At 52.3% G+C, this 14054-nt stretch overlaps 1 protein-coding gene across 4 annotated transcripts in view; it reads right to left on the reverse strand.

The window, feature by feature from the left end:
• SAMHD1 (SAM and HD domain containing deoxynucleoside triphosphate triphosphohydrolase 1) overlaps positions 1-12391 on the reverse strand; it is an 85440-nt gene extending 73049 nt beyond the window's left edge. Inside the window, exons 1-2 of one of the 4 annotated variants that reach the window (XM_044985601.1) lie at positions 12242-12391; positions 724-790 (exon numbers count right to left, since the gene is read on the reverse strand). Coding sequence is in view for 1 of the 4 variants with exons in the window: in XM_044985599.1 (XP_044841534.1) it covers positions 724-790; positions 11964-12180 (284 nt within the window). In the remaining 3 variants the exon portion in view is untranslated. Of the gene's footprint in view, positions 1-723; positions 791-10617; positions 10860-11963; positions 12191-12241 lie in introns of those variants that run through there. The other 3 variants (XM_044985599.1, XM_044985602.1, XM_044985600.1) reach the window with 3 other exon arrangements.
• Between the last annotated feature and the right edge of the window lie 1663 nt (positions 12392-14054).

The following is a 14054-nucleotide window of genomic DNA, read 5'->3' on the forward strand; positions in this document are numbered from 1 at the left end:
TAATATACATAAAACTACAAACTAATAACCCACATTATGTTCCAGTTATCTCCTTGTGCATCTTTAACCTGTTCTTCTTGCAAATGTTTTTCATCTCTCTTTTATAATAGTTGTGATAGTTATACATTCTGCCACAGGGCACAATATTACCCCCAAATAACCCAATAGTAACAGAACAAAGCCAGCTGTACATAAAATGACACCCTCAATCAGTTTTTAGCTCTGTTTAACAATTGGCTTATGTATCTCTTTTCAAAATAATTGCAACCCCTATTTTTGATCAAGAAGTACTTTATAAAATGTACACATTTTTACACCTCACTCCAAGCATATCAAGGTGTTTTGTTTCTGTCAGCCTTGACATGAATACCTGAAATTACACAACAGCAAATAAGAGGTGAGCTAACCAAGACAAGATACTGAAATATCACACCACAGGAATCGAAGGACAACATTTTCAATCAATCACCTGATGACTTTTCTTCCCCAAGATAGTATTAAACCTTCATTGGTTTCAGTGAAGATCAGCACCAACAGATCCTTTATACCACCACCATCGTAATTTTTGTTTAAGGCATAGACAAAACTTAGGACAGTTAAACAAAGCCAATGATGGAGAAATAAAGATCCCAGAGTTATTAAATAACCAAAATTTCTCAGACAGGAAACATTCTCAAAAATTAACTTAGCTCATGTTACTATATCAGTAAAAGTTGTTCTTACCCAACTCCTAGGTCTTTAAGTTCAGATTTAGTGAGGTAAGGCAGCACTGCCCCGGTGATTTGATTTTCTGAAGAGTTAAAGGAACAGCTGTTACTTCTAGGCTTTCACATAAGTATTTAAGCTTCTGGAATATTTTACAATGGAAGTATTTACACATTGCTGTCCAACATTTACTTGAAGTTAGCTAAATAATCCACTTTATAATAGGATCCTCCTAAAATATCCAGATCTCATTTATGAACCACATGTAGGATGAGATTTCAGATCTTGACATCTGAAACTCAAGTGCCTCTACTTCAATTTTACTAAAGCTCTACGTTCTTGAGGAAAAAAATCATATTCATATGCTGTTAAGCGACAATGATAGTGTCCAGCCTTGGTCAAATCAAAACTCCAGATAAGGTCAAAATTGTAAGATTTGGAAAGTATTTTCTAATATAGTTATTACATTTTCTAGAAGTTCCCCATTTATAATGACACACAATATTCTTTTCACACATTTGTTACTTTATTTTAAAAATTCACTTAGCAAAACATTTGGCCCTCAATGTTAGACAAAGCCTAAATTCATATACAAAGAATCAGCAACAAGGAGTATTTTGACCAACACCAACAATGGAAGTCATAGGAGCTTTAGTTTAACAGAAAAATCAAAAGAGCTACAATCTGTATTGTTGAATTATTAAGTATTACACATTTCCATAATATTTACATTATGGCAGTGTCCAGAGGCTATTTGGATCAGGGCCTTGTTGGCCCTGAACACACAGAGGTAGATTCCAGTCCCCAAAATCTTACAGTCTAAGGCCTGGTCCACACTAGGACTTTAATTCGAATTTAGCAGCGTTAATTCGAATTAACCGTGCACCCGTCCACACCACGAAGCTATTTAATTCGACATAGAGGGCTCTTTAGTTCGACTTCTGTACTCCTCCCCGACGAGGGGAGTAGTGCTAAATTCGACATGGCTATGTCGAATTAGGCTAGGTGTGGATGCAAATCGACCTTAGTAGCTCCAGGAGCTATCCCACAGAGCACCACTCTGACGCTCTGGACAGCAGTCCGAGCTTGGATGCTCTGACCAGCCACACAGGAAAAGCCCCGGGGAAATTTGAATTCCTTTTCCTGTCTGGCCAGTTTGAATCTCATTTCCTGTGTGGATGTCGTGGCGAGCTCAGCAGCACTGGCAACGATGCAGAGCTCTCCAGCAGAGGAGTCCAGGGAATCTCAGACTAGAAAGAGGGCCCCAGCATGGACTGACCAGGAAGTCTTGGATCTCATTGCTGTGTGGGGCGATGAGTCTGTGCTTTCGGAGCTGCGCTCCAACAAAAGGAATGCAAAGACCTATGAGAAGGTCTCCAAAGCCATGGCACTCAGAGGATACAGCCGGGATACAACGCAGTGCCGCGTGAAAGTCAAGGAGCTGAGACAAGGCTACCAAAAAATCAGAGCGGCAAATGGATGCTCTGGAGCCCAGCCCCAGACATGCCGCTTCTACAAGGCACTGCATGCCATTCTCGGTGGGTCTGCCACCACTGCCCCACCAGTGTGCGTGGACTCTGAGGATGGGATACTGTCGACGGACTGTTCCTCGGAGATGTTCGCGGACGGGGTAGATGAGGAGGACGAGGCAGTCGACAGCGCTTACAACGCTGATTTCCCCGACAGCCAGGATCTATTCATCACCCTCACTGAGATCCCCTACCAACCCTCCCCAGCCGTTACCCCGGACCCTGAATCAGGGGAAGGATCAGTCTGTTAGTGCTTTAAACACGTTAATATTTATTTTTAATGGAGCAGGAATAGTTACTAGTTGAAAAGAAGGTCAATATATATGGAGATGGAACAGAAATCCTCTTGGGAGATTTCCGAGAAGCTCTCCTGCAGGTAATCGAAAAGCCTCCGCATGAGGTTCCTGGGGAGAGCTGCCTTATTGGGTGCTCCGTGGTAGCACACTTTTCCGCGCCAGGCTATCATCAGGTACTCCGGGAGCATTGCCTCCACGAGCATGGCAGCATAGGCCCCTGGTTTGTGCTGGCTTTCACGCATCATGCGCTCTCTATCTGCCTCAGTGACCCTCCTCAGGGTGATCTCGCTCGGAGACTCCTGCATTTAATTACAGTAATTTGTGTACTATTAGTATTGGGAGTGCTTCACTGTTCCTTTGCATAACAATGAGTGTCACTTTACAGCCACGTGGTGGATGCTGCAGAGTGGCAGCATACAGGGATCTTTCCCAGGGAACAGACGCGAGGGGGTGGAACATGGGCAGAGTTTATGCTTTCAGGATTGCCTGCAGCAAGAGGACATTGCTATACATTCAGTTTAAAGCAGCCAAAAGTCTTTGGCTTACCATGCCTGGCTGCTCCATGGATTCTGCTGTCCTGCCCCGCTTGTCTGATCTGCAGTGCAATCCCCCAGGCAATGAAAGCGAATTCCGAAAATTCGAACTTTCCCTGAGTGAGTGCTGTGCATGGTCTTGTTCACAGAGACTGACTAGACTAGGTTTCTTCTTTGCAAAACTGTATCTTTATAAGGAAGTCAATCCCTTTTTCCCCATCACACAGCTGCAACTGTACCCCGACGTGCTCCAGCATGCCCCTCACAGAGGCTGGCGCAGATTAGGCGGCGCAAGAAAATGACATGGGACGAGATGTTCGCAGAACTTATGGGCTGCTCCCGAGCCGAGGCGGCCCAGCAGAGCCAGTGGAGGGAGAACCTCTCTCAGCAGCAGCGCTCACACAGCGAACGGGAGGACAGATGGCGTCTGGAGGACCAGCAGGCGACTCAAACGCTGCTTGGACTAATGAGGGAGCAAACGGACACGCTCAGGCGCCTTGTGGATGTTCTGCAGGACCGCAGGCAGGAGGACAGAGCCCCCCTGCACTGTATCTGCAACCGCCCTCCCCCGCCATGAAGTCCAATACCCCCCTCACCCAAAACAACAAGGAGGTGCGCCAGGGGCCGTGAAAACTGTCACTGCACCCCAGCAGAGTGCTCAAGTACCAAAAAGCTCTCATTCGCTAAATTTTGAGAAGTCCTTCCCTTCCTGGATCACTCAAGCCCAAATCCCAGTTTCGTCCCCTCACTGTGTAGTTGATTATTAAAAATAGTTTGCTGTTCATTGCTGTTTCCGTCATGTTTCTTTACAGAAGACTTTGTGTGATGGGGGGGAGGGGTTTGGTAATTGCATAGGACGGTCACCATTACGTGGGTACAGACACGGGGGCAGGATCTACAGCAGGTCACACACACAGTGCAGTCACTAGGCACCCTGGTCAGTCTGGGAGGTGTTTTTCATGTTCTGTGCATAGGCGGCAGGTGCCCTGCTCCAGCTATATTTGGAGCTGGGTCTCTCCCCCGGCCCTGCCTGGATCGGGCCCTGGCCCCCACAGGTCTCCCCCTGCCCCGCCGCACTGCGTACCTGCCTGACAGTAGAGCGGCTCACCGCAGAAATGCTGTCTGGTGCCCCAGGGTCCTAGCGCCTGCCATACACAAATGGCAAGGCAGGCTGCCCTTACCCTGCCCTTCCACCATAGCCCTGAGCCTCTCCAATGCCCCAAGCCCTCAGCCCCAGCCAGAGCCCTCATCCCCCTACACCTCCTCCCCCTTCCCACACACCCCTCACCCCTTCCTACGCCCCCACACCCGAGCCTGCACCCCTCATCCCTTCCTTCACACTCACCTGTAAACGTCCTCCCCCCAGTCCTCCCCCGCCACAAGGCCACATAGCCCCTGCATACAGAGTCCCGAAAAGGAGGGATGGCAGGCTTCGTTGAAACAACCAGTCCGGCAGTGCAGACCGCTCTAGGGGCAGGAGCCTGTCATTCCTCGACTGTAGAAGCGGTCTGTACATCACTGCACACCCTACCCACCACAGTCTGTGTCCCTGTTTCAACCCTTTAACGCGAATTCATTAGTAAAGAAAACGTTAATTAACAATATTCCATTAACTTTGTTTTTAAACGTGTGTTGGAAAGGGGGAAACGTGGTGAACGGGCTATGTAACCGCAAAAGAAAGTCAACAGTAACTGAAAGAGGGGCAGGTTCAGCTTCTCTGTAAAGAACCTGAACAGTCACAGGTTACCCTGCAACCTGAGGAATCTCTCTTTCAAAGCCTCCCGGATGCACAGCGCTTCCCCCTGGGCTCTTCTAATCGCACGGCTGTCTGGCTGGGCGTAATCAGCAGCCAGGCGATTTGCCTCAACCTCCCATCCCGCCATAAAGGTCTCCCCCTTGCTCTCACAGAGATTGTGGAGCACACAGCAAGCAGCAACAACAATGGGGATATTGGTTTCGCTGAGATCCGAGCGAGTCAGTAAGCTTCGCCATCTCCCCTTGAGACGTCCGAAAGCACACTCCACAACCATTCTGCACTTGCTCAGAAGTTGAAGAGTTCCTTGTTGCTGTTCAAGGCGCCTGTATAGGGCTTCATGAGCCAGGGCATTAGCGGGTAGGCTGGGTCCCCGAGGATCACTATAGGCATCTCCACATCCCCAACAGTTATTTTGTGGTCCGGGAAGAAAGTACCTTCCTGCAGGCGTCTAAACAGACCAGAGTTCCTGAAAACATGCGCGTCATGAACCTTGCCCGGCCACCCGACGTTGATGTTGGTAAAGCATCCCCTATGGTCCACCAGTGCTTGCAGCACCATTGAAAAGTAGCCCTTTCGGTTAATATACTGGCTGGCCTGGTGGGCTGGTCCCAGGATAGGGATGTGAGTCCCATCTATAGCCCCACCGCAGTTTGGGAATCCCATCGCGGCGAAGCCATCTATGATGACCTGGACGTTTCCCAGGGTCACTACCTTCGAGAGCAGTAGCTCAACGATTGCGTTGGCTACTTGCATCACAGCAACCCCCACGGTAGATTTGCCCACGCCAAAGTGGTTCGCTACTGACCGGTAGCTGTCTGGCGTGGCAAGTTTCCAGAGGGCTATGGCCACTCGCTTCTGCACACTCAGGGCTGCTCGCATGCGGGTGTCCTTGCGCTTCAGGGCAGGGGACAGCAAGTCACACAGTTCAAGGAAAGTGCCCTTACGCATCCTGAAGTTTCACAGCCACTGTGATTCATCCCAGACCTGCAGCACTATGCGGTCCCACCAGTCCGTGCTTGTTTCCCGGGCCCAGAATCACCGTCCCATAGCATGAACATGACCCATTGCCACCATGATCTCCACAGCGCGGCGTACTGTGCTTTCTGAGAGGTCTGTGCCACTCTGAGACTTCACGTCCTCACCGCGCAGCCGGAGCCTCCTTGCCCGATTTCTCAGCATCTGACTGTTGAAGAGGTGTACGATAAGGTGCGAGGAGTTGACAACGGCCATAAGTGCAGCGATGATCGCAGCGGGCTCCATGATCGCAGTGGAGTGCTGTGGCGTCCGCGCTGTCACTAACAGGAAAAGTGCGCGAACTGATTTCCCGCCGGCGGGAGTGACGCTGGAATGCTGACAGTTACCCAAGACCACCCTCGACACAGTTTCCCCCCCAGCATGCTGGGGGGGAAATCCCAGAATTCCAATGGGCAGCGGGGAGTGCGGGAACTGTGGGATAGCTTCCCACAGTGCACTGCTTCCAATGTCGACGCTTGCCCCGTTAGTGTGGACTCACAAAGTCGAATTAGTGTCCTTACTGTGGACACACAAATTTGACTTTGTAAGGTCGATTCTACAAATTCGACTTAAGTTGATTCGAACTATTCTTGTAGTGTAGACATACCCTATGTGGACAAGCAACATACAAAGACAGACAAAATTTTTTTACATACATTTGGTTTTGCTTTGCATAAATATGTAATTAACTATCAACTTTCCTCAATTGCCCCTCAGACTAGCCATCGTATATTGGCTGTTTATTGCAATATATTTCTTGTAGCAAAAGTAGATCCTGAGAAGGGAGGGGAAAAGAAGAGAATGAATAGTAGCTCTACAGACTAGCCTAGCCTAGATTAGCATTCCAAGTAAAAGAGGTGTTGTCAAAGTAAGCACAGCAATGCTTATGGAAGAACAAACAAGTAGATGGTCCAGGCTGGAAAAACTGGTAGAGTGGAGTTCAATACAATGAGAGGATTAATTATTACAAGATTAGATAAACTCTTCAACACTATGTTTAATGATGACCCATATAAAACCCTAAACCAGAACAGTAAGAATAAAGCTATGAAGGGCCTTGAAACTTAGGACAAGAAACTTGACTTTAACATAATGGAAGAGTACTGTGTTTGCATGTTGATGTAGCTGTGTTGGTTCCAGGCTGTCAAAGAGACAAGGTGGGCGAGATAATACATCATCGTATCCACTCATTATACTCCACACCCAAACATAGCCATTATATGAATTTCATACCCTCATATCTCAAGGTCTGTACTTTGACCTGTCAACTTTTACCCCCAAGCGGATATATTGCAGATTACGTATTCCTTACGCCATCCGATCTTAAACCAAACTTCGCACCCCTTGATAATCTATATGTTAGTCCATGATACCCAGAAACTTCTATGCTTAAACTCTGTACCATTCACTTTTTAAAAAAAAAAAAACCACACAATACAAAATTGTAAATCTGTTTTTTATTGGACCAAATTCTGTTAGTGTAAGAGACAAGCTTTTGGTAAGGTATTCAAAGAGGTTGATGTGATCAGAGCAACAAGCAGTGAAAGTGAAATCAGCATAAACATCATGGGTTAGGCCTAGTCTGCACACTGAGTTTGTGCCAGTATGAGATCAGTTAGGGGGTATGATTTTTTACTGATTAATACTGGTACAACCCTTAGGGCTTGTCTACACTACCAAGTTTTGTTGACTAAACTTATGTCAAAACAAAAATCGCCAAAGGGTGTTCACATTTGCTCCCTCTCTGGGGACACCATCATCGACAGGGTAAGCAATGCACCATGGGTATGTATCCCACAGTGCAGCGTTGTGGGAAGGAAGAGCTGATCCCTGCGCATCTTGGGATTCTCTCTGAGTTCTCCCACAGCCCCCTCAGCTGCCAAGAGCAACATCATGAGTAGCTCTGTGAGCTCTCCGTGCTGAGGAATGGCAAAGCAGCACAGCAGTCTGCCCCCCTACCCCTGCAGAAGCAGTCTGCCTGCTGCTGTGTTCCCAGGGCAGGACAGGACAGGAGCATTCCAATGATTTGCTCTTTCTTTGTTCCCCAAAGGGAGCAGCACACAGATACTTCCCGGAGCTTTGAAAGGGGAGGGCTGCATGCCTGCAGGGCAGCAGAGATCAAAACACTGAGCAGAGCAATCAGGGCAGGCACTGTGGGATATTGGCACGAAACAATCAGCAGTGTCTACACTGGCTCTTTGTCAACAATGAAGGGAGGGGAAAAGTCTCTCGTGGGGGTGGAAGTTTTCTGTTGCCAAAACTGGGTGGTTTTTGCAACAAAAGTCCCATTGTAGTGTGTACGCTCTTGCTGTTTTGTCACCACTGTATTGGGATAAAATACTTTACCATCCATATATCTGTACCAAGATGTGGGGGTGGTGGTACAACTTTAACTATAATCGTGACGTTAAAGTGGTACAACTTCCTAGTGTAGACATTGCCTCATGCCAGGAATTTAGATCAACTCAGCTACATCGCTCAGGAGAGAGAAAAATCCACATCCAAGTGATGTAGTTAAAGTGATTTAAATCAGTAGTTCTCAAACTATTGTAGTGGTGACCCCTTTCACATAGCAAGCCGCTGAGCGTGACCCCCCCACTCTCATTGCTCCCGGCCCCACCCCCACTCCACCCCTTCCATGAGGCCCCAACCCTGCCCCGCATTTCCCACCCCCTTCCCCAAAGTCCCCACCCCAATGCTGCCCCTTCCCTGTCACCAGGGGGTGCAGGGGGCTCAGGGCAGGGAGTTGGTGTGTGGGGTGCAAGGGGGGTGAGGGGTGCAGCAGGGGGTCAGGGTGCAGCAGGGGGCTCAGGGCAGGGAGTGCAGGAGGAGTGTGGGGTGCGACAGGGAGCTCAGGACAGGAAGTTGGGGTGCAGGAGGGGTGCGGGATGCAGCCGGAAGCTCAGGGCAGGGAGTAGGAGTGCAGGAGGGGTGCGAGCTCCGACCCAGGGCCACTTACATAGAGTAGCTCCGGGGTGGCAGCAGCATGCATCTGGGCCAGGCACCACTCCGCTCCAGGGAGCAGCCAAACCACAGCCCCTGGAGGAGCGGGGGTGGACACAGGGCTCCGCTGCTGTTCCTCCAGGTACCTCCCATGAAGGTCCCTTTGGCCGCAGTTCCCTGTTCTCGGCCAATGGGAGCTGCAGGGGGCGTTACCTTGAAGCAAGGCAACGCAGGAGCCTTCTGCCTCCTCCCCTCTCCCCTCCGGCCCGAAGGGACATGCCGCCAGCCACTTCAGGGAGCAGCACGGGGTTCACGGCGCCACGGGAGGCAATCCTGTGGGCCAGATTCGGCCCATGGACTGTAGTTTGCCCACCCCTGGCCTGGAGGTAGGCAGAGGGGCACAGGGAGCTTGGCGGGCCGCACAGAAGAGCCCCACAGACTGCGTGTTTGAGACCCCTGCACACTGAAGCACTAAAGTGGCACAGCTGCGCCTGTGTAGCGTTAAGTGTAAAAAAATCAAAGTTCGTTATTTAAATTTATATTAGACTTAACACCCCCACAAAAAAACTGGAGGAGTTCACATTTCTCAAGGCTATTGTCTCAGGCTGCCTACAGACTCAGAAGGAAAACAATTCTTTAGCTGCATTTGGAAGATTTTACTAAGGCCTGATCTACACTACAGAGTTAAGCCAATATAAGGAAGTTTATACTGACCTAACGCTGTAAGCATCTACACTAAAATGTATCTCCCACCAATGTAACTCACCCACTATGCTGCCTTAATAAACTTCATCTCTGCAAGAGGCAAAGGGGCATTGCTGGCACATGATGGCATACATTGGCCAAACCAGACAGTCTTTACGCAAAAGAATAAATGGACACAAATCTGATATCAGGAATCATAACATTCAAAAACCAGTAGGAGAACACTTCAGTCTCTCTGGTCACTCAATAACCGACCTTAAAGTGAAAATTATTCAACAAAAAAAAACCTTCAAAAACAGACTAACATGAAGTTGCAGAACTGAATAAATTTGCAAACTAGATACCATCACATGAAGCCTGAATAAAGAATGAGAGTGGTTGGGTCATTGCAAAACCTAATTTCCTCAATACTAATTTCTCCCTACTGTTACTCACACCTTCTTGTCAACTGTCTGTAATGGGCCTGTAAGAGTCCGGTGTGGAGGCTCGGCCCTCTCAGGTGCGGCTGGGAGCCAGGCCGCCTCACTACACAAGGCTAGTAAGCAGTTCAGTCTCCAGAGTCCGAGCCCTAGGTCAGGGCGGGACAGTAAATAGTAGTACCCGGGCTCAGGCCCTGAGGCAGGGCTGAGCAAAACCAACAGTAGTTAAGGCCCAGCCCTAGGTCAGGGCGAGGCAACAAACAGTAGTTCTTAGGCTCAGACCCCTCAGGCAGGGGCCGAGCAAACAAAGTCAGTAAAGCCCAAGCCCTAGGGCAGGGCGGGGCAACAAGCAATAGTTCAGAGGCTCAGACCCTCAGGCAGGGGCTGAGCAAACAAAGTCAGTACTTTAGGGCTCAGGTCCTCAAGCAGGAGCTGAGCAGACACACAGCAGTCTAGGGGCTCAGGTCCTCAGGCAAGGCTTCTATGCCTGATGGTGGGTGAAAGGGGGAGACTGCCACCCGTGAGTGGGGTGGCAGGGGGGACACAGGTCCACCCACTCCACTGTGTCCCAGCCCGGGGCCCTAACAGCGGCAGTTAGTCTGCTGCTGTGTCGGTGGGGTCCTGACCGCAACACACCAACATTGGCTCGAAGTCTGCTGTAGCCAGACTGGGGTCGGCTACCCCCGGGCTACTTCCAATCTCCCCCTCCATTGGTACCTGCTCATCTCTAGCGTCCTCCGCCAGGTCCCACACCATGGGCTCCTCGGGGTGCTGAGCGCTGGATTGGTCAGGCTGCTCCTCAGGACATGGAGCGAGGGGATGCTCAGGCAGCTCCTCGGGGTACCAGGCTCAGGGAAGGCTCAGCCAGCCCTCCTCAGGGTACCAGGCTCGGGGAAGGCTCGGTCTAACAGGAGCTCAGTCAGTAGCATCTGTCCTCTCCGGCAGCCAGGCAGCAACTGAGCGCTGGGCCTGAGCCTTTATACTTCCTGTCCCACCCCTTGACTTCAGGGGCGGGGACAGGTAGCGGTGGCTCCGCCCACTGAGGCGGCTGTTCTGGCTCAGTGCGGCTGGGAGCCAGGCCGCCTCACTACAGGGCCACTCTCGTACCACTTCAAAAGTTATTTCTCCTCCTTTGATATCCTGCTGTTAATTGATTTATCTTGTTAGACTGATTTAATACTTGGTAAAGCAACCCACATCCTTTCATGTATTTATACCTGCTCCTGTATCTTTTACTTCATACATGAAGTGGGATCTAACCGATGAATGTTATGCCCAAATAAATGTGTTAGTCTCTAAGGTGCCACAAGGACTCCTTGGGGTTTTTTTGAGTCGCTCAGTGTCACTGTAACACTACATTGCTGAGATCCACAGTTGCTGCCTTTCAGAACCCTTCCCACAATGCCCTACACTGTCCATTAAATTGGTGCAAGCACTCCTGGTGAGGGCATGCACTGGCGACACAAGCAGCACAGTGTGGGCATGCAAAAGTCATTTCATTACTGTGGTGGCTGGACATCGACATAACTTAGGTGGACTAATTTTGTACTATAGACTTGCCCTAGACAACTTGTAAACGTCAGTTCAAATCACACAGAAACTAATGGAGCCCAGTATAGCTCCATCAGCGTGCCCAATCCTGGCTAACATCAAGCCCTATATAATAGCAATATGCAAAGAAAGCCTGGCGCTTGCTAAAATCTTGTATGGGTTGTTTTCTCTGGGGGGTTTCCCTCTGGCTCCAGCACAGTAAGAAGTAACAAGTCAGACAGGCCCGGACACAGGCTTGGAGCCGAGCACTGAGCCAAACGTTGCCGGGTGGGAACGGAGCGCGGCCGGCGCTGTCTAGTTTCTAATCTAAGGGCTCAGGCGGAGACACCACCCCACGGCGAGCTCCGCCCAGCGCCTCACTCTGCCCAGCTGGGCGGGCGGCTCCCCAAGCCCGCCCGGCTCCCCGCGCCCACTGCCCCCCTCCGCCCGCAACACCAGCCGAGCTTGGGCCGGGCAGAGCTCGCAGAGGGCCCCCTCGACCTCCCGCAGGGTCCCGCCGCCCCGGGCAGTACCTCGGAAACAGCGCAGCAGGCCGGGCTCGCTAAAGCCATTGCGGCAGAGGAAGTCGCAGACCTGCTCAATGCCCCAGTGCCGCGGGTGGGGCCCTTCCGGGCCCATGGCCCACCAGGCGCAGACCCGCTTCTCGGGGGTGCAGAACCCATCAGGAGGGCTGGCGGACCGACCACGCCTGGCAACGCCTCCGGCCACTGCAGCCCCGATCCGGCTCATCACCGCAGCCGCCGACTCCAGCCCGACTACCCCCTGCGCAGGCGCGCTCGCTCGCGCTCACCAGGGCCGACAGGCGGGCCCAGCCTATTGTCGCGACCTCCGTCTGTCTCCGCCCGGGGGAGGGACGAGGCGGCCAGTAGGCCGGCACCGTTCGGAACTGGGGGGCGTCATGGCGCGCTGTGCTCGACTCCGCCTCGTTCCTCGTCGCAGCGATCGACACCTCCACGTCACCGACAGTCCCCACGTCAACGACAGCCCACCCCCTCAGTCACCGACACCCCCGGTCATTCACACCCCCTTCACCTCTCAGTCACCGACACCCCCCTCCTGACACTCCCTGGCCACCCTGCCACACACTCCTCAGTCACTGACAGCCCCTGGTCACTGACACTCCCTGGCCACCCTGCCTCACATTCCTCAGTCACCGACACCCCCCTCCTGACACTCCCTGGCCACCCTGCCTCACACTCCTCAGTCACTGACAGCCCCTGGTCACTGACACCCCCTGGCCATCCTGCCTCACACTCCTCAGTCACCGACACCCCCCTCCTGACACTCCCTGGCCACCCTGCCACACACTCCTCAGTCACCGACACCCCCCTCCTGACACTCCCTGGCCACCCTGCCACACACTCCTCAGTCACTGACAGCCCCTGGTCACTGACACCCCCTGGTCACTCACACCCCCTTCACCTCTCAGTCACCGACACCGCCTGCTTACTCACAGCCCCTTCACCTCTCAGTCACCGACACCCCCCTCCTGACACTCCCTGGCCACCCTGCCACACACTCCTCAGTCACCGACACCCCCAGTCATTCACACCCCCTTCACCTCTCAGTCACCGACACCCTCCTCCTGACACTCCCTGGCCACCCTGCCACACACTCCTCAGTCACTGACAGCCCCTGGTCACTGACACCCCCTGGCCACCCTGCCTCACACTCCTCAGTCACCGACACCCCCCTCCTGACACTTCCTGGCCACCCTGCCACACACTCCTCAGTCACTGACAGCCCCTGGTCACTGACACCCCTTGGTCACTCACACCCCCTTCACCTCTCAGTCACCGACACCCCCTGCTCACTCACACCCCATTCACCTCTCAGTCACCGACACCCCCCTCCTGACATCCCCTGGCCACTCTGCCTCACACTCCTCTGTCACCGACACCCCCCTCCTGACACTCCCTGGCCACCCTGCCTCACACTCCTCAGTCACCAACACCCCCCTCCTGACACTCCCTGGCCACCCTGCTTCACACTCCTCAGTCACCGTGTGATGGAGTAGGGACTGTCTGTGTGGGGGATGGGAGAGCTGGGGAGGACTTTAGGTGATGGACAGGACCTGAGCCTGTAACCTGAGCTAGGCAGGGGGGAGGGGAAGTCAACACCTTTGCCCGGGAAGCTAGACAAAGGCAGGGAGCCGGCTGGAGAGGGTTTGGTCAGTTTTGGTTTGGGGCTACGGGGTGCAGTGCAGGGAATCCCAAGCTGGGAACTAAGCTCCCTGCACCCCCAGAAGGACCAGATTGAGGGGTCCTGGCTCTGCTGTACCCTGCGTTCCTGTGTCCAATAAGCCTTCTGTTTTACTGGCTGGCTGAGAGTCACTGTGAGTCCCAGGAAGAGGGGTGCAGGGCCGGACTCCCCCACACTCCGTGACAACAGGTGTCAGCGATGGGATCTACTGCACCCCGTGGACGGCGCTTCCTGCAGTAAGTGACTGGGGAGCAGTAAATGAAGGGGCGATTTCAGGAGGCGATTAACCCCTGGGAGTGTGTGCCCAGTGAGAAGGACTTTGCAGTAACAAGGTCCCCCGGGGGATCGCAGGAGCAGTCACAGGGGCGGAGGAGTCTGCAGCTTGACCCTGGCAGAGAGGG

The sequence above is a fragment of the Mauremys mutica genome, chromosome 13 (genome assembly GCF_020497125.1).
Source record: "Mauremys mutica isolate MM-2020 ecotype Southern chromosome 13, ASM2049712v1, whole genome shotgun sequence".
NCBI classification, from domain to species: Eukaryota; Metazoa; Chordata; order Testudines; family Geoemydidae; genus Mauremys; species Mauremys mutica.